Genomic DNA, 25,803 nt, shown 5'->3' on the forward strand with positions numbered 1-25,803 from the left:
AAGGTGCTGTGAGCAGCATCCCAACAGCATTTCAAAATCAAATGTGAGAAAGGTGATTTAGCTGACCTGAGGAACTTGCAGTGTGACAACAGCACACCAGACAACCTTGAGGAACCTAAGAGGACAGCACTAGAAAACCATCTCTGCAAATGCTGCAGTTTTCAAGGACTACAAGGAACCAAGAATATCATAGAGGCAAAGGACCAAATCTCCTGTACGAAACAGGCATGCCGCACACAGGGACAGGTATAGCAAGGTTTTCCTTCACTTTGTACATCCTTCAACTATTCCGGTCTCTTCATAAACCCCTGCACACCATGCACTAAGCTCCAGTAGCCCTGGGCAAAGGGACCCTGTCTTACCTGAGGTGCCTGGTCTGACAAAGAGATGCTTTCTCAAAACACTTTTGGTTGCCCAGCCCTTTCTGGATGGCCTGGCTAGCGATGGGGCAATGGAAAGACCCATTAAGAGAGCTCTGCTTTCTTACGTGACTGTTGCTTTCCTCCCTCCCTACTGCTTCATGTTGTGCATAGCACTTCACCCAGGGCCAGAGTCTGGGCCTGGCCCCTGCCAGGGGCTGATGGTTTCACCTTGAAGAGGAAAATTCCTTGCAACATTGGGGCAGGGACCCATACGGATGTTTGGATTTATACGTATATCCTGGGGGTGCCGAGAAATTCTACTCCGAGGCGAGCTCTGCGGCCCCGGCTCCGGCGACCGCCAGTGCTGCCGAGGGAGGCCACCCGCGGCGGCAGAGCCCGCCTCCGCGCAGCAAGGAAACTGGCTGCAATGGCTGCTCCCTGCCTGGCGTCCTCTGCCCAGAGGCCGCGCTTTCCCTGACCGACTCCTGTCCGGGCCCGCCCTGGGCCGTACCTCTAGCGGCGGGCGGTGCTGCGGCGGCGGGCGGGGCCGGCTGCAGGCTGGGCGCCGCCATGCGATTTCGGGCTAAGATCGTGGATCTCGCCTGCCTCAACCACTTCAGCCGTGAGTTTGCCAGGGCGGGGAGGCACCGGGGCGGAGGACGGCAGTGCTTCGGCGAGTGGCCGGGGCCGCCTTTCCTGGGGAAAGGGAAGAGGAAGGGCGTGCGCGCCGGCGGACTCCGTCCCGTGGCGGGCCCCGTGAGGCCTAGGCCGCGCGCCCACAGGCCTTTCCCGGGGGAGGCAGCGTGAGGCGTTTTCCTTCGCCCCGAGCGCTTGGGAGTTTCCGCAGCAGCGCGAGCTGCGTTTTTGGACAACGAATATTTCTCCCCTGCCCCTGGGATGAGATGTGTGAAGTGCTTCTTGCTGTAACGTCCCTCTCTCTCCTCCAGGTGTAATTAACACAATCGCCAAGTTAGCCAAGACCTGCACGCTGTGCCTTACTGACAGCAAGCTGTATTTCATTCTCTCTGATAAAGTAGCAAATGGAGGTGTCAGTATGTGGTGTGAGCTGTGCCAGGTAAGCCCAGGGAAGTTCAATAACCATATGTCATTGAAAACAAAGAGCGTGCAGTTGTGTCTGGCATATGAGGTGTTTCTTGTACACTGAGCCCTCTCCTGAGATGCGCCAGGTCTCTCAAGGCTTGTCTGGTCACTGAAGTCACTCTTTTCGCAGGACTGCCTTTGAGTTGCACAGGCCTGGTGTTTCTGGCTAGACGTCCCCTTTACCTTGGTTGTCACTTCAAGTGTGTGCCGGCCCACAAAGGTCTGCCCAAAACTGGAAACAGCAAAGCACAACTCATGTGTCACACCCTTGTTTTGAGGACTCATAGGTGTTAGGGGAGAATCTTAAATGAATGGGCCTTCATGCTTATGCAGCCTGTCCTCGTTCCTGCAGGTGATGCCAGGCAGAAAAAAGCTTCCCATTGCATGCACACAGTTCTAAACTTACCCCTCTATTTGATTGTTTTTTTTCATTTGCTCTGTTTTATTTCCCAATTTTCAAAAATTGTAGGGGAATTTCTTCGATGAATTTCAGATGGAAGGAGTAGCTGCAGAGCACAACGAAATCTATTTAGAGTTGGTGCCTGAGAACCTGTCACGAGCCTTAAAAACTGCCCAGAATGCTAAGGCAGTGAAAATCAAGTTGACTAACAAACACTGTCCCTGTCTCCGAGTTGCTGTGGAGTTAGTAAGTGCAACCATGCCTTTACCTTCATTATTAAGAAAAAGCTCTTAAGTGCTTTTCTTAAGATCAAATAGATGCTTTAGTAGTCTTTGGTGTAATTCTAGAAAACAAAATAAAAGTCATGCCATTTTTCTAGCCTTTCCATTTCACTAGTCTTTCCTGCCGTCATGATTGGTAGCACACAGAAACAGCTTTGTATTTTCCAAAAGGCAAGGAAGAATGAAAGCTATGTGGTTGAAGCACCTCTTTCTAATGTCTACTTTTCTCCATTCCTTCATTCTCTAAATCTTCTCATTGAAGCCATAAAGTGAAGGAGCTTTCAGTGTAGTGTTTGGCTCTTTGTTTTGCTTTTGATTGTCCTGCCGTTCCACTTCAGACTGCTGTCTTCTGAATTTTTTTTTGCAGTTAACACCTCTTGACGGATTCACCTCTTCAGCTCTAAGGATAGTTTATAGATACTAATGACTCATATCTCACCACCTCTTCCTTATTCAAAAGGCTTAATAGTGGATCGATAGACACCTGTGTAAAACTGGAACTGAGTGTCTGGGGCACTTGGATTTTAGTACTTCCCAGAGTGGGTCTGAAAAATTTGAATTCTGAATTCGAGTCCTGTTTATAACTGCAACAGCATCCTCTCTCTCCCTCAAGCCATCCTTATCAAGCAGCAGTAGGATTGTGACACATGATATTCCTGTGGGGGTTATTCCCAGAAGATTGTGGAATGACTTCAGAGAGCCCAGTGTGCCAGACTTTGATGTAAGCCTCTGTTTTTATATTCCCTACAGAAGGGGGAGGTTGCAAGTGGAATGGTATTACTGTGGAGTATATTACTGGTGGGTTTTGCAGAGGAAGTGAAAGGAAAGAGGGAAGACCTCTAGCTTCCACTAGAGGTTTGGACAGCAATGGGTCATGGCTTCCATCTTGACAAGAGACTCCAGAACCTGTACAGACAGAGCAGGTGATTACCAGTTGTTGCTGTGATATTCAGGGCGGAGGAAGGGAGGCACAAGGAATTGCGTGGCTTTAGGCAGGAGCCCCTCGAAACCACACAGATTTAGACTGTTACAGCTGTATAGGTACCAAGTGGCCCAAATAATCTGTTCTTTGTGAAATTCATGGCCTGCCTGGCCGAGTTAGGTATAGATGTGTAGATGTGTTTCCTCTTGATTTTTATATATCTTCTCCTTTTTGACTTTTAGCAGAGTTGCAAGGAGAGGTCTTTGTGCAAACATGCTCCTATTTGAGGTTATGGATGTCTGTTACCTCTATAGCAAAGAGTGTTTAAATTCTGAAGGCATATGACTCAGTAGAAACTTGATGTATTTCGTTCTGTTATTTCAGATTTACACTGATGCAGTTCCAGAAATAATTATAGTACTATGGGAATCGCGTTCTTTCCTTTTTGGCTGTAGTATTATACCATACTATATATTGTAGTATTATACTATTGACTGCTCAGTAACCCAGATGTGGGTTCATGTGAGAATCTGGTCTGCAAAAACCTGTCTCTTTTGAACGCAGACTTGGGATAGCATGTCTGAAGCAATTGCTAGAGCAATGGCCTGTTGGTATAATGGAAAAGTCTTTCTCTATTTCTGAGGTATTTGCTGATTTCAGGTAAATATTGTGCTCCCTGCACTCAAGTCTAAAATAAGATGGAATTGAAGGGAGAAATAAATGCATCACATCCCAGTCACACATGAAATATTTGTGCAAATGCAGTTCTTATGTCTTTCTAGGTCAGTATTTACTTACCAGTGCTGAAAACAATGAGGAGTGTTGTGGAGAGAATGAAGAATCTCAGCAATTCCATTGTAAGTTAAGGCACTTCAGGTGTGTGTCCTACAGACCTTATTTTATCTTGGACATAGCATGTTTCCCTGGTGCCCTCACGTTACATTTTATTTTGGGATGGATCAGACATTGAACTAAAGGCACTTAAAGACTGTGTAAGGGCTGAAGAAACTGATGGGATTTATTTTAGGATTTACACAGAAGAACTCACACTGGGCTTCCCAGAAAGTGGTGATCTTTGTACTGAATCCTTGAAAGAACAAGAACATTGTGTTGCTACAAGCCACTCTTCATAGCTGGTGAGAAATTGCAGTCTGTCAGGAAGCTAGCTGGAGGCATTCCAGGTGATTTCATTAAAGAAATGCCTATTAAGTGAGTCTTCTGTTAGGTGTCTGTGTGAATGAACTTTAGGTAAACTTGAGGTAGGATTTAAAGGAAATCCTACTAATAGCTGGATGTCATCCTGTGCTTTAGACTCTGACGTGGTGTCGTGGTTTAAATACAGTCAGCAACTGAGCACCACGCAGCCCCGGTCAGATGGGGGAGAGAACCAGAAAAGTAAAAGTGAGAAAACCCGTGGCTTGGGATAAAGAAAGTTTAATAAGTAAAGCAAAAGCCGTGTATGCGAGCAAAGCAAAACAAGGAATTCATTCACTGCTTCCCATTGGCAGGCGGGTATTGAGCCATTTCCAGGAAAGCAGGGTTCCATCGCATGTAATGGTTACTTGGGAAGACAAGCGCCATCACTCCAAACGTTCCTCCCTTCCTTTTTCTTCCCCCAGCTTTATATGCTGAGCATGATGTCATACGATATGGAATATCCCTTTGGTTAGTTGTGCCGGCTACGTCCTCTCCCAACTTTTTGTGCACCTCGAGCCTGCTCACTAGTGAGGTGATGTGAGAAGCAAAGGCCTTGGCTATATGTAAGCACTGTTCATCAATAAATAAAACATCCCTGTCATTATCAACACTGTTCCCAGCACAAATCCAAAACATAGCCCCATACTAGCTACTATGAAGAAAATTAACTCTATCCCAGACAAAACCAGCACATGTGGTGGGTTTCCAGTTCACTCTGGGTTTCTGGAGTGCTGGTGGGCCTTCCATTGAAAGAAGCCCTCTGCAGTTGGCTGGAATAAGGGTTTGGTTTTTCTAAGTTGTTGCTCACAATCACTGGAATTGACTGACATGAAAGTTAGCAAGTAAGCATAGAGCTTTGGAATATTTTGGGTTTGGGGCTGTTCATACCAATTTTTATAAATGGGAAATTTTCTGTAAACTGAGAATCTTGAAATTGGCACAGTCTCAGTCTTCCAAGGCTTGGAAGAGTTGAGAGATTACCCTGGGCTTCTGGCAATTTTGCAAACAGCAGTCATCCTGTAAATGCAACTCTTATCCTTTGTCAGTCTTTTGGGAGGTTTATTTTTTCTCTCTCCTTCCTTCCCCCGTGTCCTCAGTGGAAGTGCTTACACACAACTAAGCATGGTGTATAACTGCTTTGTTTACAGAGTTGAGGATCTCTTCTCACACAGGATGGCTGTATGATGGGATTGAACTTTGATGTTTAGCAACACTCAGAAGAGGTAGCATATCAACACTTGGCATACCCCCCTTCCTAATTTCCTTACCTCCAGGCAGGAAATTTCCTTACCTCCTTTCAAGCAGGAAAATAAACAAATCTCTGTGAAATAGCTTTGATAGCTCTAAGGGAGGAGGCAGACTACATGCGTCTTCTACACGCTTTCCTGTTATTAAAGAACAAAAATGTCAAGTGTCACAATTAAATACTTGTGCTAGATGCATCTTGGTGATAAAACTGGTCAGGATGAGTGCTGCAAAAAGGGCTTAGAAGCTCTTTCAAATAGTACTTGGCCATTGTTTGGGAGGATTCAGTTGTGGGCATCTCCCATTCTATGGGAGATTCTGTTTGTGATATGTGCCTCTTAAAATTATTGAGAATTCTTCTAATCACAGAGATTAAGTGCTTAGATGTGATTTAGGAATCCTCTGATCTGCTTGGGATTTGTGTAAGATCTTATATGGTCTCCTCTTGGTGGTGACTTTGTCAGGATGGGATTTGAAAACTTTTCAGCACTTCTGCAGGATTTCTAGCAGTTCAAAGTTGTGCTTGGAGTTACTGCTGTGGTGCAGCTGTTTGCTTTTAAGTCTTGGAAAGCAACACTGCAACTGCAGGTCAACTATTGGTGCATCCTGTTTCCTGTCTGTGGACTGGGTAGGTTTCTTTCTCTTTGTTGAAAAGCTGGACGGAAATGCAGGAAAACTTGCATTTCTCCAGCTTCAGTCTCTCATTTCTAAAGCCTTTTTCTCAGCATGTGAACTTCCCAAAGCCAGTATTTTTTCTAAAAGTACTGGAGAGCAATTGAATTTCTTTTTTTTTTTTTTTTTTTTTTATAATTTCAGGGAGGTTGGTCTAAGATAATTCATACAGGAATGATGAGAAATGCATTTTTACATGAACATTCAAATGTTCAAACCATGTTCAAAAAGTACAGTTAAGCTGTGAAGGCACCGAAGTGCTCCTGGAAGCTTGTATTTGAACAAAGATGCACTTTATTCTTCTGTATTTCTGCAGTGTGAGAGTGGCTTGCCTAAAATTGTGATTGATTGTATTGCAGGTGATTGAAGCAAATTTGAGTGGAGAAATGAACTTGAAAATAGAAACTGACTTAGTATCTGTAACAACACATTTTAAAGACTTGGGAAATCCGCCCTGGGGTAAGTTTCCCTGTTTGTTGCCTCTTGTGTCTCTCATCGCTTAAGTCTGATGCTGATAACGGTACTTACCTTCTGTTAGTCCTTACAAATAGCATCAAGTACTTTGAAGTCTTCAAAAGAAACCTTAAAAAGAAAAGTGGCCAGTGGCTGTTTCGTGTTTATGGGGGTAGTCTCTTCCAGTATCCTCCACAACTGTAGGAAAACTGGGCTTTGTCTTCCTTGCACTGCTGTTTCTGAAAAACACCACATTTGAGTTCCAGCTGTTCGGTGATTATCAGGTGTGTTCTTATAGGTGTCGAAACTCCTTCTGATGTTTTGACTAAGTGTGGCGTTCTTATGCTTTTAGCATCAGAGGATGGATGTCAAAGTTCTGCTCAAGGCAGAGATCTGGAAAGCATGGCTGAGGCACGCATAGACATCAAGAAACTGCAGCAGCTGCTTGCTGGACAGCAGGTCAATCCCACAAAAGCATTGTGCAGTAAGTTCAACAGCTCTGCTTGCAGACTCCAGTTAAGGAGGGATGTTTGCCATGCTTGTAATCTTAGCAAACAGCATATCTTCTGTTTTGTCTGTTTGAAACATTTTTACTGTACCTGAGGACTTCTAATATTTCTCTTTGTAGGCAGTAAGCTTCAGGCCTTAGGCCTGAAAAAAACATGAAAGAAAAATGAAGCCAGGCCCTTTTATAAGTATGAAGTTGAATACTCAGATTGGCTAATCATGAGTGTCGTCTTCTTGGTTTTGTTTTAACGTTACTATTTTTTATTATATTGAGGTGTTATTTTTTTGAAAGACTTAAAACAAAGCCCCTAATTTCTAGCAGAGAAACTGGGATTTACTGACATGTTTGCTTTGATTTTGTTTCTCATATGCTTTCCTACATTCGTCACCAAATTGATTGTTAATACCAAAATGCTTTTTATGCAGCTGGTGTTTCTAACCATAGAAATGATATGTTCTTTCTGCAGAAGGCTATGCAGGGTTTTATATCCTATTTTGATAACTCTGTATGCTTTTCCTGGGAACATCTGTATGTTTTGATTCACAGATGCTAAGAATTTCCCAAGGGAGATTTAATGCATGGGTATAGCATTATAGGCCTATACATTACATATTTATTATTTGATATCAGCTTTCATAGACTCTTTAGTCAATGCTTCATAGACCCTCAAAGACCTAAATACTACAGGATGATATGTCTAGTCATCCTTCTGTTGGAAGTGGTAGAAGTATTGTATTCTTATGGTGGCATTCTGTAGAAGATTTAATTTTAAAATATTTTTCCTGCTTTAAACTGGATTTTCTCTTTACAGATATTGTAAGTAAAAGAGTTGTCCACTTCATCTTGCTTCATGAGGATGTTTCACTGCAGTATTTTATTCCAGCACTTGCCTGAATGTTTTGGAATCTCAGTCATTTTCCAACCTGAGGCCTTTTCCGTGAAGTCTGAAAACTTTCATGAGTTGCTGGAGTACTCTCATGTGATCCGCTGTTAGATGCAGCCTTCAGATGGACATTATTTCTATATTTATGAAATTATTTGAAATATCTCCTCATTCAGAAAGCAATTTTTTGTGAAGAGTTATATGCTGTGAAAGACACAACGCTAGGGAGCTGGCATATCTGACCGTTAAGGGGAGCAAAACTGAAATTTGTATGTGCTTTTGGGATGCTTTGAGCTGTGGGGAAGGCAACATAATATTCTTTTTTTCTCGTCAACAAACATAAAGGCGGAATTGACCTCTGGAGCTGCTGCTAGGTGTTAAGCAGCTCTAAGTTAAGGGATCTCCGAGCAAACTGTCATACCTCTACAGAGCAGGAGAGCCCTCTGGAGGGTTGACAGATTGGTATTTGCCTGGGCAGGTAAGCAGAGCCCTCCTGAAGTGGTGCTGGATTGACTTCTCTTCCAGCAGTGGTGTAAAAGGACTCGATGCTGCTGCATGTTGTGCAGCAGAAATGTGTCTGAGGCAGAGGAGCTTCCTGCAGCTGCCAGCATATAACAGGATGTAACAGATGCTAAGGAGCACCAGCAATTCAACAGCGTCTGTTTGTACCTGGTAGTATCTTTTGATCTGACTTGCTCCAGCATACCTCAGTAGTTCTGTTAGTGCTGACGTGTGTAGCTCTTGGCCTGAGAGGATGAAATAAACAGTCTGAATTACCTTGTTAATGTGGGCAGTGAAGGTCTCTGTCTGTGTATGGAATGAATATCATAGGAGGGCATGTGTGAACACAGCAATTGGTGTGAAATAAAGGGCAAGTTATCTGTGGATCCCATTTTTTTCCCCTCTGCAGGTGGAAAGCATTGTACAACCTGTGTCATCATGGCATCACACATGGTGAGATTGTATCTAAACCCTGATGCCAGGCAGCCAAGAGCATGACTAAGTCTCACTAACAGGAGTACTGCCCCTGCTTCTGCATCCTGGTTATCTTCTGAGATCTTTTCCTCTTTATTCCATGTGAGATTGTATTTGTTATTCAGCTGTGTTCTGTATAGCCTTTGATGTTCCACAGGGTTTTGAGTATCTTGTGAAACTTTTTGTTTTAGAAATAGTGAGTCTTTGCTGCCAAATAGGACTGGGAGTTTCTGCTAGACGGTAACTCTTGTGGTCAGTAGTATTGGGTTTGGGTTGGTTTTTTTTCAAGGGGCATTGAGGTTAAGGGAGCAATTAGTCTTCCTGTTCTTGCAGATTCAAATGGTCAAGAGAAGGCTGAAGGAGAGGAATGTTAGGCTTCTTTGCCTTCTTCCACCATTTCTATCAGATTAACCAGGAGGCATCTTTCAAATCCTGTTAGTTTTCACGGGCAACTGCAATTACCTAGCAATCTGTAAGATGAAAATAGCTGTGCGCCAGGTTACAGCAGTTGTATGATAAGAGGTATGTGATACATATTCCTGGATTTTCTCCTGAGGAGAAGGGAAGAACTGTCAAGAGTACGATACAGAGTATGCACTATAAAAGTAGGCTTTGAAATCTTTGGATTTTCTCCTTTGAAAAATGTGTTCTGTAAAACCTGATGGAAATGGCTTTTTCTGGTATAGCATAGGAACTAGTAATAGTGGCCTCTTGACTATGCTGGCTCTATGATTGCTTTTTTTAAAAAGAAGTTATCATTGCAAGAAAATTAGGCGGGTTTTTTGTAATAAAAAAATAAATAAAAGTGAGAGTAATGCTGGTACAGGACAGGAGTATGCAGTGAGATGTCCATTTCGTATTCTGGAGGGGAAGAGGCTAGGCAGACTAACAGAGGTGAAGTCTCTCCAGCCTTCCCACCTAAATACAGCACAAGGATTACAGCTGAGCCTTGCCATCCCTTTGACGCGTACATGGTGATCAGAGAGAAAATAATAATTATTTGTGTTCAAACCTTCTGTCGTCTGTGAATCCAAGTGTCAGAGCCCTGAGGGCAGTATTGGGCCTTAATGGCCCTAAGCAGCCTCACCAGGGATCCCTGCCCACCCCTGTCCATGAGCCTGCAGATCCTATTTCAGCTTGGGCTGTGGCATCCCCTGCTCTCCTAAGCTGTGTTCTAGGTGAGCCTGGGCCAAACCTATTCCTGAATTGATGTTTCAGTTTCCTAGATTGGCTTTGGATGGGAGCTGTTGTTCTCGCCACCTGGTTCTGCTTGCCTGGTTTAGGTTCTGTGAGCCTGTGCCCCAGTTGCCGGGGTGCTGCTTAGTCTGCATTATGTCCACCCTCTGCTCCTGGCTCCTTGTTGCTCCTGGAGCAGCCTTGCTCTTGCTGCTCCTTAACACCAATAGAAATATTTCTCATTAACAGCCCTAGCTGGTTCCACATGATGAACCAATGGTTCTATGCCAGAAAACTTTTCTTGTGGTTTAAGCTGCCAAGACAAAACAGTTACAAGCCACTGGTGGGACTAAAAAATTAACTGTAAGACCCTCCAGCTTCTCTCCAACACTGTGTTGTCCTAATGCACGTTTCTGTTGTGGGATGTTAGGAGTGGCCACCACCTCCAGGAGCTCTGGCCCAGGATTCCTGCTGCACAGCTACTGGAGCCCAGCCTCAGGTACCTGGGTACTGGGGAAGTGTATGCCCTGGACTGAGGAATGTAGCTGCTGCTTTCCTACTTGCGGGTTCAACCAGCAGCGAAGCTGAGCTTGTGTCCCGGAGAGATGCACAGGCACACAGAGGACACTGACATGGCTGGTGACAGACTGCCACAGAGAAGCCGTGCCTTCAGCTGTATGTATCCACATACAGGACCCACGTAAAACAAGCACAGCCAGCCACGTCCTCTTCCTTCTTTTCATCCGGCAGAGACAGGTCACTGGTGCAGGCACGTACACAGTGCTCTGTAGGTTCACAAGCACATACACATTAGTAGATCCCTCAAGTACTGGCACTGTCTGCCTAGTACCCTTGTCCAGACCCTAGCCCTCTTACCTGCCCCGTGGGGCCCTGTTCGCTGGCTTGTCCAGATCAGTGGATGCTAGCAAACATGCAGCACTTGCTTGTGTCCTGCAGGCATCCCATACTTGCCGGTCCCTCTGGATATAAGCACAGACTCTTTGCCTGCCTAATACCCCAGCCGTGATCCAGCCCCTCGTACTCACTGGCTTATCCAGCTTCCACGTTTGACAACAAACGCACACCCGGTTTCACAAGACACTTGCCCCGCCAGGAGCTGATACCAGTTGCGTGGGCTGTGACCCTCAGTCCGGTTCTAGCCTCTGGCACCAAGCCCCACACCTGCTTCACTCACACCAGTGCCTCCCCAGTAGTTGATTTTTGGGACACGCAACTCCCACACCAGTGGCTGGGACCCTGACACTTGCTCCAGTAGCTGACGCTACAGCCCCGGGGCACCTGCAACCCTGGTCTTGCCTCCAGTAGCTGGCACTGATTGCACTCACGCTGTTCCCTGCTGTAGCTGGCACCTAGTTCTTGCAGCACGTAGATACTCGATAGGGAGGGAGGTTACACAGAGGTAGTGAAGAAAGGGCTTAATAAGAAGATAGGACGGACTGAGATGACGAGCGTACTGACTGACCTTTATATGCCTTTCTGCCCACTCCCCCTTTGTTCCTCCCCGCTCCCCATTGCCCTGCACGTTGCCTCATCAGTTGGCATATTTCCACCCACCCCCTCCAACATGCTCCTCCGTGAGGTTTGCATCTTTGTCAGTTGCAAAGTCCCGTTTTTGGCTGTGTTGTGGGCTGACCCCCATAGGCAGCTCAGGCCCACGCAGCCACTTGCTCACTGTCCCCTGGTGGGATGGGGGAGAGAATTGGAACGGTAAAAGTGAGAAAAATTGTGGGTAGAGATAAAGACCATTTAATACATAAAGCAAAAGCTGTACGCGCAAGCGAAGCAGAATAGGCACTTCACTCACTACTTCCCATACGCAGGCGGGAGTTCAGCCATCTCCAGAAAAGCAAGGCTTCATAATGCATAATGCTTACTTGGGAAGATAAACACTGTAACTCCAAATGCCCTCCCCTTCTTCTGCCCCAGCTGAGCACGACGCCATAGAGTATGGGGTGTCCCTTTGGTCAGCTGGGGTCAGCTGTCCCAGCTGTGTCCGCTCCCAACTTTTTGTGCGCCTCCAGCCTGGTGGGGTGGTATGAGAGAGAAGTCCTTGATGCTGTGTAATCACTGGTCAGCAATAACTAAAACATGGGTGTGTTATCAACACCGGTTTGGTCATAAATCCAGAACATAGCCCCACAGGAAGAAAATTTAACTATATCCCAGCCAAAAGCAATATAGCCTGCAGTTTCTTGATAGCCCAACAATTAGTGTGAATAACCAGGGGTTTTGGGTTTTTTTCCCTGGTTATCGACTTTGCTAATGCCAATTGGTCAGGTTTTATATCTGTGTTTGACTCCTTCCTTTTCCTTATCATCCCAATATAGGATGTGCTCAGTCAGATAACCTAGCTGTAATAAACATTCTTACACTCCCACATACGCTGTCTCTCTTATCATCTGTCCATCAGTTTTGTGTCCCTTTATGTTCTTGTTTATGGTTTCTTTTCTCTTCTTCTTATCCCTTTTTTGCATTGAAAAGGTCCCTGTCCAGATACCCACAAAGGAGCAGACATTCTTCTTCCACATACTCTTGCAGTTTTCAATCCTTTCATCCTTCTTATTCTGAAGACTAGCAAATGATTGTACCAAAACAAATTTGGTTATGGCTTATCATGCAATATAGAATCATAGAATGTGTTGGGTTGGAAGGGACCCTCAAAGGTCATCTAGTCCAACCCCCCTGCAGTAAGCAGGGACATCTTCAACTAGATCAGGTTGCTCAGAGCCTCATCAAGCCTGGCCTTGAATGTCTCCAGGGATGGGGCCTCCGCCATCTCTCTGGGCAATCTGTTCCAGTGCCTCACGACCCTCATTGTAAAGAACTTTTTCCTAATGTCTAATCCAAACCTACCCTGCTCTAGTTTAAAACCATTGCCCCTCGTCCTGTTGCTACATGCCCTTGCAAACAGCCCCTCCCCAGCTTTCTTGTAGGCCCCCTTCAGGTACTGCAAGGCCACTATAAGGTCTCCCCAGAGCCTTCTCTTCTCCAGGCTGAACAACCCCAAGTCTCTCAGCCTGTCTTCATAGGAGAGGTGCTACAGCCCTCTGATCATCTTTTTGGCCCTCCTCTGGACCTGCTTCAACAAGTCCATGTCCTTCTTGTGCTGAGGGCTACAGAGCTGGATGCAGTACTCCAGGTGGAGTATCAGGAGAGCAGAGTAGAGGGGCAGAATCACCTCTCGATCTGCTGGCCGTGCTTCTTCTGATGCAACCCAGGATGCGATTTGCCTTCTGGGCGGAGAGTGCACGTTGCTGGCTCATGCACAGCTTTTCATCCACCAGTACCCCCACGTCCTTTTCCACAGGGCTGCTCTCTATCACATCATCCCCCAGCCTGTATTGATAATGAGGATTGTCCCGACCCAAGTGCAGGACCTTGCACTTGGCCTTGTTGACCTTCATGAGGTTTGCATGGGCCCACCTCTCTAGCTCGTCCAGGTTCCTCTGGATGACATCCCATCCCTCTGGCACATTGACTGCACCACTCAGCTTGGTGTCGTCAGCAAACGTGCAGAGGGTGCACTTGATCCCACTGTCTATGTCATTGATGAAGATGTTTAACAGCACTGGTCCCAGTACGGGTCCCTGAGGGACACCACTTGTCACCCTTCTCCATCTGGACATTGAGCCATTGACCACCACCCTCTGGATGCAACCATTCAGCCAGTTCCTTGTCCACCGAACAGTCCACCCATCAAATGCGTATCTCTCCAACTTAGAGAGAAGGATGTTGTGGGGGACTGTGTCAAAGGCCTTGCAGAAGTCCAGATAGGTGACATCCGTAGCTCTCCCCTTGTCCACTGATGCAGTCACTCCATTGTAGAAAGCCACTAGGTTGGTCAGGCAGGACTTGTCCTTAGTAAAGCCATGCTGGCTGCCTCGAGTCACCTCCCTGTCCTCCATGTGCCTTAGCATAGCTTCTAGGAAGATCTGTTCCATGATCTTCCCGGGCACAGAGGTGAGGCTGACAGGGCAGTAGTTCCCAGGGTCCTCCTTTCTACCCTTTTTAAAAATGGGTGCGATGTCTCCCTTTTTCCAGTCACCAGGGACTTCACCTGTCTGCCATGCCTTTTGAAATATCATGGAGAGTGGCTTGGCAACTACATCAGCCAATTCCCTCAGGACTCTGGGGCGCATCTCGTCGGGTCCCACAGACTTGTGTATATTCACATTCCTCGGGTGGTCACGAACCTTGTCTTCACTTGCAGTGGGAGGGACTTTGTCCCCCAGGTCCCTGTCTTGTGGTCCTTCAACTCAGGAGGCATGAGGAGAGAGGCTGGCAGTAAAGACTGAGGCAAAAAAGTTGTTCAGAACCTTAGCCTTCTCCTTGTCTGTTGTTACCAGTGTGCCATTCTTGGTCATCAGGGAGGGCACGCTTTCTTTGACCTTCCTTTTCTGGTTGACGTACCTGTAGAAGCCCTTTAAATGATTCTAATTTTTAATTGTGGTATTCTGAAAGTGGGTATTAATGCTTGCAAGTGACTATACACAGCTGCTTTCTTGTAGCTGCCTGTGAAACTCCCTGTGAAGGTTCTTTGAGGCTGCAAGTAAGTGGGAGCAGCAGGCTAGTTCTGGCTCTTCCTTCAGTGACCTCTCTGGTGCCAACTCTCTTCTCTTGTCTCATCATGTTTACTCCTGGTGTATGCACATGGGTGTATACATGCTCTGCAACAAACCTACTTTATTTCACTACAACAGTAGGTAATTTGTGCTTAATTATCATCTACTGTCTACAGAGTACACTGGATGAAGGACATCTATGGTTAAACAAGGGGATAAGACTAAACTCTTTAATGTGTTTGGCCTAATACTACGTAAAATTTTGTCCAGAGCAATCAACTTCTTCCTTGCTGAGTCAATGGGATACCAGCTCCCAAAACTGTGCAGGCACAGATCTATGTTTTAGATAAGTGTTATTTTGTGAACACATTATTTTGCATAAATAATATACATATTGAGACCCCTGCTAAAGTCTACAGAAGAGTGTATGAAGTCACTGACTTCCTCTGTTTACTTGCTAGACCCAAAAGCCAAGGAGAAGAGGGGATTTTTCCCCTCCATTTTTAAGGGAGCTCCTTCTTTTGTGTAAGACTGTGCTGCACATCCACCATGGTAATGATAGCGAGGCTGGTGAGTGGTAGCTATTGTTGAATTTCATTTCAGAATCACATTTGTTGGATCTAAGTATACCTGTTAGTATGTGTCCTAGGCAATTCTATAAGTAGTGAGTGATCCCAGTTGGTTACTTGGTGCCTTCCTCAAAATATCTGTTAATTTTGGAGAATGTTCCTTGGAAGCATCTCTCTACAAATTAAGCATCTGTATTATGGATTGAAAATTTGACAACTTGCTGTTGGCAGGCAGTATAAAGAGTGCAAATACATTTTCACTGATGCGGACCATATACTTTTCAAGCTGTAGTCCCATTTCCGCCTTGTTATTAAATGAGACCCAAAAAAAGGAGAATTTGAGTTTCTGAGCCACATGGGTTTACTTTAATGTATAAAAGTTATTGGAGAATGGAAATGAGATAATGATGATGAGTAGAGAAGTATGCTCTAGACTTACTGATGGAATATGTGGAAGGACATTGCTGTCTGTGTTGGAGGGCCAAGCACAGGAACTGAGCATCACACCTAAATGTATCGGGCAAATAAACCCCTCAAATTCTCTCTTGATATTAACATCTAACACCATTATTTCAAACAAGTGAGCTGCATGTCATTGATATTAAATGACATACTTCACTTTTATGTGATTGAGATATCAACAATATTGGGGAGGTAGAAAATTCTACACGTGTTACTTGTTTGGTTTATAAACAAGTTACTGATTTTTTTATTATACGCTTACTTGGCTCTTTAAGTCTTACTGTACCCCTCTGTAAGATGGGGTGGGGGAAAAGGATCACTGTTTTCATTTCATAAATTTTAAGACATAATCCAACAATTCAGGAAAATGCATGCTTTACACTATTGTTTTGAGCCAATTGATACTTGGGCTGCTGAGTCACTAGGTCTGCAGGTACAAGAAGGGTTTTTTCATAGAATCATAGAATCATAGGGTTGGAAGGGACCTCTGGAGATCATCTAGTCCAACCCCCCTGCCAGAGCAGGGTCACCTAGAGCAGGTTACACAGGAACACGTCCAGGTGGGTTTTGAATGTCTCCAGAGTTGGAGACTCCACCACCTCTCTGGGCAGCCTGTTCCAGTGCTCTGCCACCCTCAGGGTAAAGAAGTTCCTCCTCATGTTTAGGTGGAACTTCCTATGTTCCAGTTTGTGCCCATTGCCTCTTGTCCTGTCCCCGGGCACCACTGAAAAGAGCCTGGCCCCATCGTCCTGACACCCACCCTTTAAGTATTTATAAGCGTTGATAAGGTCACCCCTCAGACGTCTTTTTTCCAGACTGAAGAGACTCAAATCCCTCAGCCTTTCCTCATAAGAGAGGTGTTCCAGTCCCCTAATCATCTTTGTAGCCCTCTGCTGCACCCTTTCCAGCAGTTCCCTGTCCCTCTTGAACCGGGGAGCCCAGAACTGGACACAGTACTCCAGGTGCGGCCTCACCAAGGCAGAGTAGAGGGGGAGGATGACCTCCCTTGACCTGCTGGCCACGCTCTTCTTGATGCACCCCAGGATGCCATTGGCCTTCTTGGCCACAAGGGCACATTGCTGGCTCATGGTCATCCTGTTGTCCACCAGGACTCCCAGGTCTCTTTCCACAGAGCTGCTCTCCAGCAGGTCAGCACCCAACCTGTACTGGTGCATGGGGTTGTTCCTCCCCAGGTGCAGCACCCTACACTTGCCCTTGTTGAACTTCATAAGGTTCCTCCTTGCCCAGATCTCCCACCTGTCCAGGTCTCTCTGTATGGCGGCACAGCCTTCCGGTTTCTTTTCTTCTTTGTTAGGAATATTTGTTTGAATGGGTGGGATGTTCAGCCACTGGGTTTTCAGGTTGAATGTTTTTGCTTCGACAGCAAAGAAAACAAGGTGAAGTGTGACGTGACCACGTGTCACACTCAGGAAGGCACTTGCTGCTTGTGTTGACTTGAGGTCATGCAGCACTGAGCATCAGACAACACTTAAGCCATGGGCTTGGGGCACTCAATATTATATTCTTGGGAAGCAATTGGACAAGATTTCTGTCTCCAATGGCAGAAAATCTTGAAAGTAGAAAACTTGGCATAATTTTTCTAGTTATTTTGGTCTTTGTATTTGAGATGAGCTATTGCTAAGTTATGCTTCTGGAGAGATTTCTAGCTGCCTGACCTTGTATTTTCAGAGGGGCAAAATAATACCAATTTGTCATGCAGCTGTAAAGAGAAGTTTAGGAGCACTCTTGCCAAGAGAGGCTTTAAAACATTGTTTTGTTGTTGTGTACTAGAAAAATATGAAGAACAGGCTTGATGTTCGTGTGTATTGTTTTATTAACTGCAAAAAGACCCAAGGTTTAAGAGAAAAATAATTAACGTCTGCTAGTCTAAATCACTGAGGTTAAGTCTCTAGTTTAGGAGAGCTGTGCAATTGGAATAGTTTATCAAATAGTATAAATAATTTGCATTTTGAAAAGAGGCTGCTCACCCATCCCCGACCAACACCAGCTGCTCTCTGCTTTCCCAGTTCCTCCTCTGAGTTGACACAACAATGAACTTTTCTTTCTTTGGAGCTAGGGAACTGATTCTGGGTGTTCCTGTCCCTGCCTTGTAAAACCTAGCACTTTCCTTAATTCCTACCAAGGAGCCATTTCCATGCGTTCTGAGTTAATGCTCTGGTGAGAGGACAGAGACAGGCACTGAGGGATAGGAGGGAAGCTGCTATACCTCTGTGCTAACTTCTGTTATTCTGAAAAGCCGCATCACAAGCTCCTCGGATTCCCTCTGAACTTTGTTCACTTCTGAGAGCCTTTTCCATCCTCTTAGGGCCTTCCTCTGACTTGTGGCTTAAATGTGTGTACCAAGGCCTTACACGTGTATATTCTGCTGACAATTTCGCTTTCACTGAGGTAGGTTTTATTTTTTCCCTATTCTTAGTGAGAAAAGACCTCCTCTATACCACAAGATGATTGTTGAAGCCACTTGTATGCCTGTGCTACCTTAATTTTGCTAAGCAGGATAAGATTAAAGTTTTGCTGTTGTTCTGTTTAAGTTTCATCCATGTATGTAATTCTAGTCCTGATCACTCAGTTGTTCTTTTCTATCATTCTGGCTCTCCCGTCCTCTTCATCCATTTTGCACCAGGAGGTGCTGGTTTGTTATGATACCAGTAAAAAAGGCACTTGTGCACTGTAAAGTGTCACTTAAAATACCGTTTTTTAAAGGTAACTCTAGAAAGAAAGAGAGGCTAGCACAGATAACATCCCTTCAGATGCTTCAAACAGGCCTCTGACCAGTGTGCAGCATGCTGGGCAGAGCCCATCCATGGAAGGGTCATCCCATTTTGGGATTCTTACTACATTGTAATATTTTTGCCTGCTTTCAGTGTGGGACTCATGCTTCTGTGTGTGTGGAGAGTGGGACATGTTAGGCCTTGGCCCATGTATCTTGGGATGCGCTGGACCTGGCGTGAGGAAAAGTCTTGGAAGAGTGCTTGGGTGGAGGGGAAAGTTGATGATAACTACACTTCCATGCCTGGCCTACAGAAGGGAACATGTCTTCTGGCATAGAGAAGGGAAGACAGGGCATATCTTACTCAACCGCCAAACTGGGAGAGCGGTGCATAATGTGGTAGAGATATCTTGCTGCAAACTGAAGGTAGTGCCAGGCTGACAGCACCCAGCCGTGGCAGGGCACACCATCCTCTATCATAACTTCTTCTCACCCAATGGAAGGAACAGGCTTGTTTTTCTGGTGAGGTTCTCCCCAGGTTACACATCGATTCTTTTAAAGGGATGAATTAAAAAGAGCTATTATTTCTTTCCCCATTTCCTTTTATTTGGATTGACTAGGCGTCTGTGCTTCTCATAAAATGAAAGTTGCAAGACAGTGGAGGATCTGTCCCAGCACGACAAAGTGTTGTTAAATATTAATGATTTTTTTTTCTTTGAAAGAGTCTCTACAAATTTATTGCAATCAAAGAGCTTGAAAACCTAGCACAGATGTAGTTAACGTTCAAAACAGAGGAGGCAAATAGGAGAAATGCTGAAGTTATATTCAGCTTATATTGCTGAAGTGCTAGTTTGCTTCTTTTTTGCAGTAGGCTGGCTGGGATGACTGTAATTCTTTGGATTGATTTCTGAGTACTGTGATTGCCATTGATCTATATTTAAATAACAGTATTGTCCAGAAACATTAACCAAAATCGTTGTTCTGGGTGCAGCGCAAATTGGAAGTTATTTGTGGAGCACAGAAATGATGTTTTACAGAAGCTTGTAATATTGATCTGTTGATCTTTTGAAAATTAGTGGAAATCCCTCACTGTTGGCATTAGATATTGCCTAAGCTACCACCACCCATTTTGGTTCAGACACTGTATTAATTTCCTACTGCAGGGCCTTGTTTTTCAAGAAATCTTTACATGTATATATTAATTGTCCATTTTGATGCACCCCCAACCTCTGCTATCTTATATCCTTTTCATCCCTTTTTTCAAAGTATGTCTTCAAGGAGCATCAAAGAGGATGAGAGCATAGAACTCTCTGAACCAACCACCAGCTGCTAAGATAGTGGTGAAAAATAATAATTTTCTTTACCAGTTATTTCATTCTGGCACTGTGGGGTTAACACAGAAAATTATTTGCTTCACCATTTCACATGCTATCTCACTGCTGGCTAAATAGAGTTCAAATTCAGGTGTTGCAGTATCTGCTGTGGTCGGACATTTAGCAGTACTTTCATTTTATCAAATTTCTTCTGATTTGGAACACCCAAGATTCTGTCAGGATTAGGTGACAAGAGAAGACGAACTTGAAACGGCAAAGGGTAAATTCTAAATATAGGACAGGGGATTTGGGCAAGAGTTGGCCTTGTCCCATCATCTGTCCCAGGGACCAAAAGATACTCACATTCAATCCCATCTGTCTTGTTCTAGCATGAGCCAATTCTTTTTGGCAGCCTTACACAAGCAAGTCCCTGGCAAGTCTTCTGCCCTGTTGAGAAACCCAAGGAGGAAGTTAGATATATGTTACATTGCTTGTGACTTGCTCTTGATTTTTCAGATGTACTTGCTTTTAAATTCACCTCCACGTTGAACTCTGTCTGGCCCCAAACAGTTTTTATATCTTTGCATTGAGTGACCATAGTAGTTAAAGAGCTCAGGCCCTCCATGACTCTTGGATTTGACTTTTGACTCTGTGTATCTTCCATGAAACTTTATCAAGCTCTACATTTTTGATCTATCCAAATTTACACGTGCCACTTTAATATTTGGTTATATTCCTCTATTATAAGGTAATAAGAGTTAATTCAGAGAGCGATGGCAAGTTTGTGAGTTCGACTGAAACAAGCATTTTAAATGTCAGCCATGAAAATTCTTCTTGAGCAGCCTCAGAGATTTAAGGAACTACAGGCCAGTCAGTCTGACCTCGGTGCCTGGGAAGGTCATGGAACAGATCCTCCTCAGTGCCATTACACGGCACATGCAGGAGAACAGAGTGATCAGGCCCAGTCAGCATGGGTTCGTGAAGGGCAGGTCATGCCTATCAAACCTAATATCCTTCTATGATAAGGTGACCCACTTAGTGGATGAGGGAAAAGCTGCGGATGTTATCTACTTGGATTTTTGCAAAGCTTTTGACACTGTTTCCCACAGCATTCTCCTGGAGAAACTGGCTGCTCTTGGCCTGGACAGGTGTACTCTTTGCTGGGTAAAAAACTGGCTGGATGGCCGTGCCCAGAGAGTGGTGGTAAATGGAGTTAAGTCCGGTTGGTGTCCGGTCACAAGTGGTGTCCCCCAGGGCTCGGTGCTGGGGCCGGTTCTCTTTAATGTCTTTATCAATGATCTGGATGAAGGGATCAAATCACCCTCAGTAAGTTCGCAGATGACACTAAACTGGGAGGGCGTGTTCATCTGCTTGAGGGTAGGTTGGCTCTGCAGAGGGATCTGGACAGGTTGGACCGACGGGCTGAGGCCAATGGTATGAGGTTCAACAAGGCCAAGTGCCGGGTCCTGCACTTGGGTCACAACCACCCCACGCAGCGCTACAGGATTGGGGCAGAGTGGCTCAGCCCGGCAGAAATGGACCTGGGGGTGTTAGTGGACAGCCGGCTTAACATGAGCCAGCAGTGTGCCCAGGTGGCCAAGAAGGCCAACAGCATCCTGGCCTGTATCAGGAATAGTGTGGTGAGCCGGACTAGGGAAGTGATCGTCCCCCTGTACTCAGCACTGGTGAGGCCCCACCTCGAGTACTGCGTTCAGTTTTGGGCCCCTCACTACAAGAGGGACATTGAGGTGTTGGAGCGTGTCCAGAGAAGGGCTACAAAGCTGGTGAGGGGTCTGGAGGACAAACCTTATGAAGAACGACTGAGGGAGCTGGGGTTGTTTAGCCTGGAGAAGAGGAGGCTGAGGGGGGACCTTATCACCCTCTACAGCTACCTGAAAGGAGGTTGTAGAGAGATGGGGGCTGACCTCTTCTCCCTGGTGACAAGTGATAGGACGAGAGGGAACAGGTTCAAGTTACGTCAGGGGAGGTTTAGACTGGATATTAGGAAACATTTTTTCACTGAAAGGGTTATTAAACATTGGAATAGGCTGCCCAGGGAGGTGGTGGATTCACCATCCCTGGAGGTATTTAAAAAAAGGGTAGATGGGGCACTTAGGGACATGGTTTAGAAGTGCCTTTTGTCAGGGTAGGTTAAAGGTTGGACTTGATGATCTTAAAGGTCCCTTCCAACCTCAGCGATTCTATGATTCTATGATTCTAAGGACTTTCTAGAAGATTCTTGGATCAATTGTATTTCTTCAGATGCAAACACACTTTGTCCAATTCAAAGTTAAATCTCACTTTGAGTGTGTGGTTTGTGTGTTGGGCTCTTTGTCCCCCCTCCCCGGCTTGAAGTTTGTAGCAAGTAATAATAACGTGTAGCCATGCAATGGCTTAATAACTGTCTGACAAACTGAATCCCTTTGGCACTTTTTGTAACCGTCCAAAATAGACTCGTTTTACAGGTTTGGCATTTGAGAACACTTAACAAATCTTTAGACCTATATCACATTGTTTATAGTTGTCCTAGTATAATGTTATGTATTTTGGTTTCCAGTTTACATTTATAAGGTTAAATTCTGCAGCCACTACTCAGGTTTTGTTAGACAAAACTTAACGCAGTTGTAGGCTCAGTTCTTTGCTGAAGTGGCTAGCAAAAATCTCTCTGCCTTCAAGACAGTATTTTTTCGTGTCAATGAATTGCTGTAGAAACTGACCCGTAACCTCTTGTTTTCCTTGCTTTCTGGTTACACACTACTATATTACTGATCCTCATTTTTATCCTGCTTTAGAAAAAACTTTGCAGGGTGAAATTTTTATTAGATAGAGGGTGCTAAAGAGCTATGGAAAAACTTATTACTCTGCTCTCCTAAGAAAAACAAAGCTAGGAACAAGCAGTGGACCTCAGTTAACACTTGTGAGGGGGCATGATTTTTTTTAGTCTTTCATAAATGACATTTCTCAAATGGGCAGGTTGCCAGCGACTAAACGTAAGACTGGAATTGTTTAAACTCTGTAAGCTATGGAAGAAATATTGTTTCTAGAGCAAGCATCATGAATGACCTGGGTCAAATCTTTTAGGCATGGACCCTGAGAGATGCTGAACTCAACTGAGATTAGGTGGCTAAATAGCTTACAGGGTCTGGACTTCAGCCTCTCTGTGCTTCAGCGCTTCAGCTGTAAAACAAGAATCTCTGTACTGTACAGCTGGGGGCAATATGTGGAGATTAAATGCGTGAAGGATTTCTTGCGCATTTGACTTCTCTGGTAGAGGCCTAAATCGAAATTCTAGCCTTCTATTCATAGATGTTTACTCAGGGACATCTTTATTTATGCGCATGTTGCGGTGAATAATCAGGGAAAAAACCTGTGTGAACGTGTGTGAGCTGGTGCCATAAATGTTTGGCTCTCCTTTCCTTAGGTGGGAGGACATGTGTTCAACTCATAGTTAATTAATAATTAATTAATCTCTCACTTTGTTATTACTATTGATGACAATCTGAAGCACAATTTATTGGAGTTCACTAAGGGCATGTTGGATTTCCCCACTTTTTGTATCACGTTAATGAACGTGGTTGATTAGTTAATTTTTCTTACACTTACCAGATTTCAGTTAAAGAGTATATTCTATGAGCTTGTGTGGTTTACTGTCACGTCGTATAACTATGGAAGATGCCAAACTGAATCTCTGAGTAATTTATTCTGGCATTCAAGAATCAGATAGGCCTCCAGGAATGGACGCTGTGGGATGCTATATGTAATCAGTCAAATTCCAGAAGCCTTTTCCAAAAATGAAAACAGACAGGAAAAAAAGGTCTTATGTTATACAAGCAAAAGTTAAATCACACTCAGATCTTAAAACCTATCCAGTCATGTGCTGGCACTTGTATAAGTTGCAGTAAACACTGGGAACAACTTTAGCCTTTGTTTCACCCAAAATAACTGGCAATGATAGTAATTTCTAGAAAAATTTTATCTGCCACTGTCACTTTGGTGAATCTATCATTTGTGACATTTCTTTTGGAAGCTGAAAATAAATCCCAAATTCCAGTCAGGACATCTGAATTTCCAGAACGCACTGGCGTTTGTTCTGAAGACACAAACATCGACATGCCATTGACATGGGGTTTTGTTTCAACACTCTTAATTTAAGTGTCTCTGTTAAGTGCTTAAATGTATCACCCAGAATGTTTGCAATAATCGGGGAAGTCAGGATCTGTACTTGGTTTAAGATGTTTTTCACTAATTATTATGAGGAAAAAGTCAACTGATAGAGACTTAGTGCTCATTAGTATAAATAATTCTTGGTGGTAGAAATTCCTCATTCCAAGACTCTTTGTTATTTGTAAAAGAAGCAGCTAAATTATCTGCTAAGCATAAGCTAAAGGGCAGCAGAGAGGCTGTCTTAAACTATATATTCCTCAATACCTAAAATATTCCTACTTGCCTATTCTTCTTTCTCTTGAAGTTATGCATCAGTAATGCTGCAGTAATGCAAGTGGCATTTCAGGTAGGAACGTGGGCATCACAGAAGTGAAGAAATTCAGTGTATTGGGATCATTCTGGACATATTGGGAAAAACACTGTGATTATGTTTCACCTTTCTTGCTTGTGCCACGCAGTAAAAAGAAGTGCAGTAAAGAATGTGGAAATGTGACTGAGATAATTAATGTTCTTGGCTACCATTTTCACCACAGGCTGCTAAGTATGGTTGTCGTTCATAAAGTGACTAATTTAATTTTATTCTTTTCCTGCATATTTCCTATCTGAAAATCTATTAGATTGGCTGCTAATCTGGAACAGTGAACTGTAGCTAGCTGTCTTCTTCCCTTTCTACACCTCCCCACACTCCCATGTGTGGAAGGAAAATGAGGAAGAAGGCCTTGTAACATATGTCTTATTTGCCCTATATATCAATAGCTAAGATTGGCCAAAGACATCTGATTTTGGATTGCTCTGTTGAACAGATTGAGATTAGCTATTTTATATACTGGTGAATTTTCCTCAAAGAAAGAATATACTCTGCATCAAGAAATCCCTGACCTTTGCAGTCCAGCTGTCATGTGAATCCACTTAGGTTTGCAAAAAACTGTTGTTAATAATAGTTCACACAGTTGTTGAAAGTGTAATATACCAAAATTTGAAATTTTATTTCAGAAGCAGTTTATTTTCAGGAAGCAAGATGGGTTGGACCTTCAGGTGTTGCAAGGTGGCACAGTCCCTCAGACATGAGTAGGATGACGTTGATTTACATCCACTGAGGATCTGATCCTTTGAGAGAGGATGGGAGGAAAATGCAGCCGTGATGGCTGGGAAGGGTAAATCCCATGCCAATGAGGTGATGGGGACTGTGCTGCATGCGTATCCTAGCTTGTATTAGAAATAGTGTGACCAGCAGAAGGAGGGAGGTGATTGTCCCCCTGTACTCAGCACTGGTGAGGCCACACCTTGAGTATTGTGTCCAGTTCTGGGCACCTCAATATGAGAGAGATATCGAGGTGCTGGAGTGAGTGCAGAGGAGGGCAACGAAGCTGGTGAAGGGCCTGGAGAATCAATCTTATGAGGAGCAATTGAAGGAGCTGGGACTGTTTAGTTTGAGGAAGAGGAGGCTGAGGGGAGACCTCATCACTCTCTACAACTACTTGAAAGGCCATTGTAGAGAGGTTGGTGCTGGTCTCTTCTCACAGGTAATTAGTGATAGAACAAGAGGGAATGGGTTCAAGCTGCAACAGGGTAGGTTTAGGCTGGACATTAGGAAAAAATTCTTCACAGAAAGAGTGGTTAGACACTGGAATAGGCTGCCCAGGGAGGTGGTGGAGTCACCATCCCTGAATGTGTGTAAGACTCGTTTAGATGTGGTGTTAAGGGATATGGTGTAAGGGAGAACTTTGTAGAGTGGAGTTGATGGTTGGACTCGATGATCCCAAGGCTCTTTTCCAACCTAAATGATTCTATGATTCTATGATTCTA

General features: G+C 44.5%; 1 protein-coding gene across 1 annotated transcript; it reads left to right on the forward strand.

The window, feature by feature from the left end:
- Positions 1-739: 739 nt before the first annotated feature.
- On the forward strand, positions 740-12,449 carry HUS1 (HUS1 checkpoint clamp component). Its single transcript, XM_063325676.1, has 8 exons — positions 740-984; positions 1,310-1,437; positions 1,933-2,109; positions 2,758-2,865; positions 3,849-3,923; positions 6,540-6,639; positions 6,986-7,117; positions 7,953-12,449. Exons 1-8 carry the CDS (start codon positions 933-935, stop codon positions 8,033-8,035), a joined length of 855 nt encoding a protein of 284 aa, XP_063181746.1. The 5' UTR covers positions 740-932; the 3' UTR covers positions 8,036-12,449.
- The last annotated feature ends 13,354 nt before the right edge of the window (positions 12,450-25,803 follow it).

Source organism: Chroicocephalus ridibundus, chromosome 2 (assembly GCF_963924245.1).
Source record: "Chroicocephalus ridibundus chromosome 2, bChrRid1.1, whole genome shotgun sequence".
Lineage (NCBI taxonomy): Eukaryota > Metazoa > Chordata > Aves > Charadriiformes > Laridae > Chroicocephalus > Chroicocephalus ridibundus.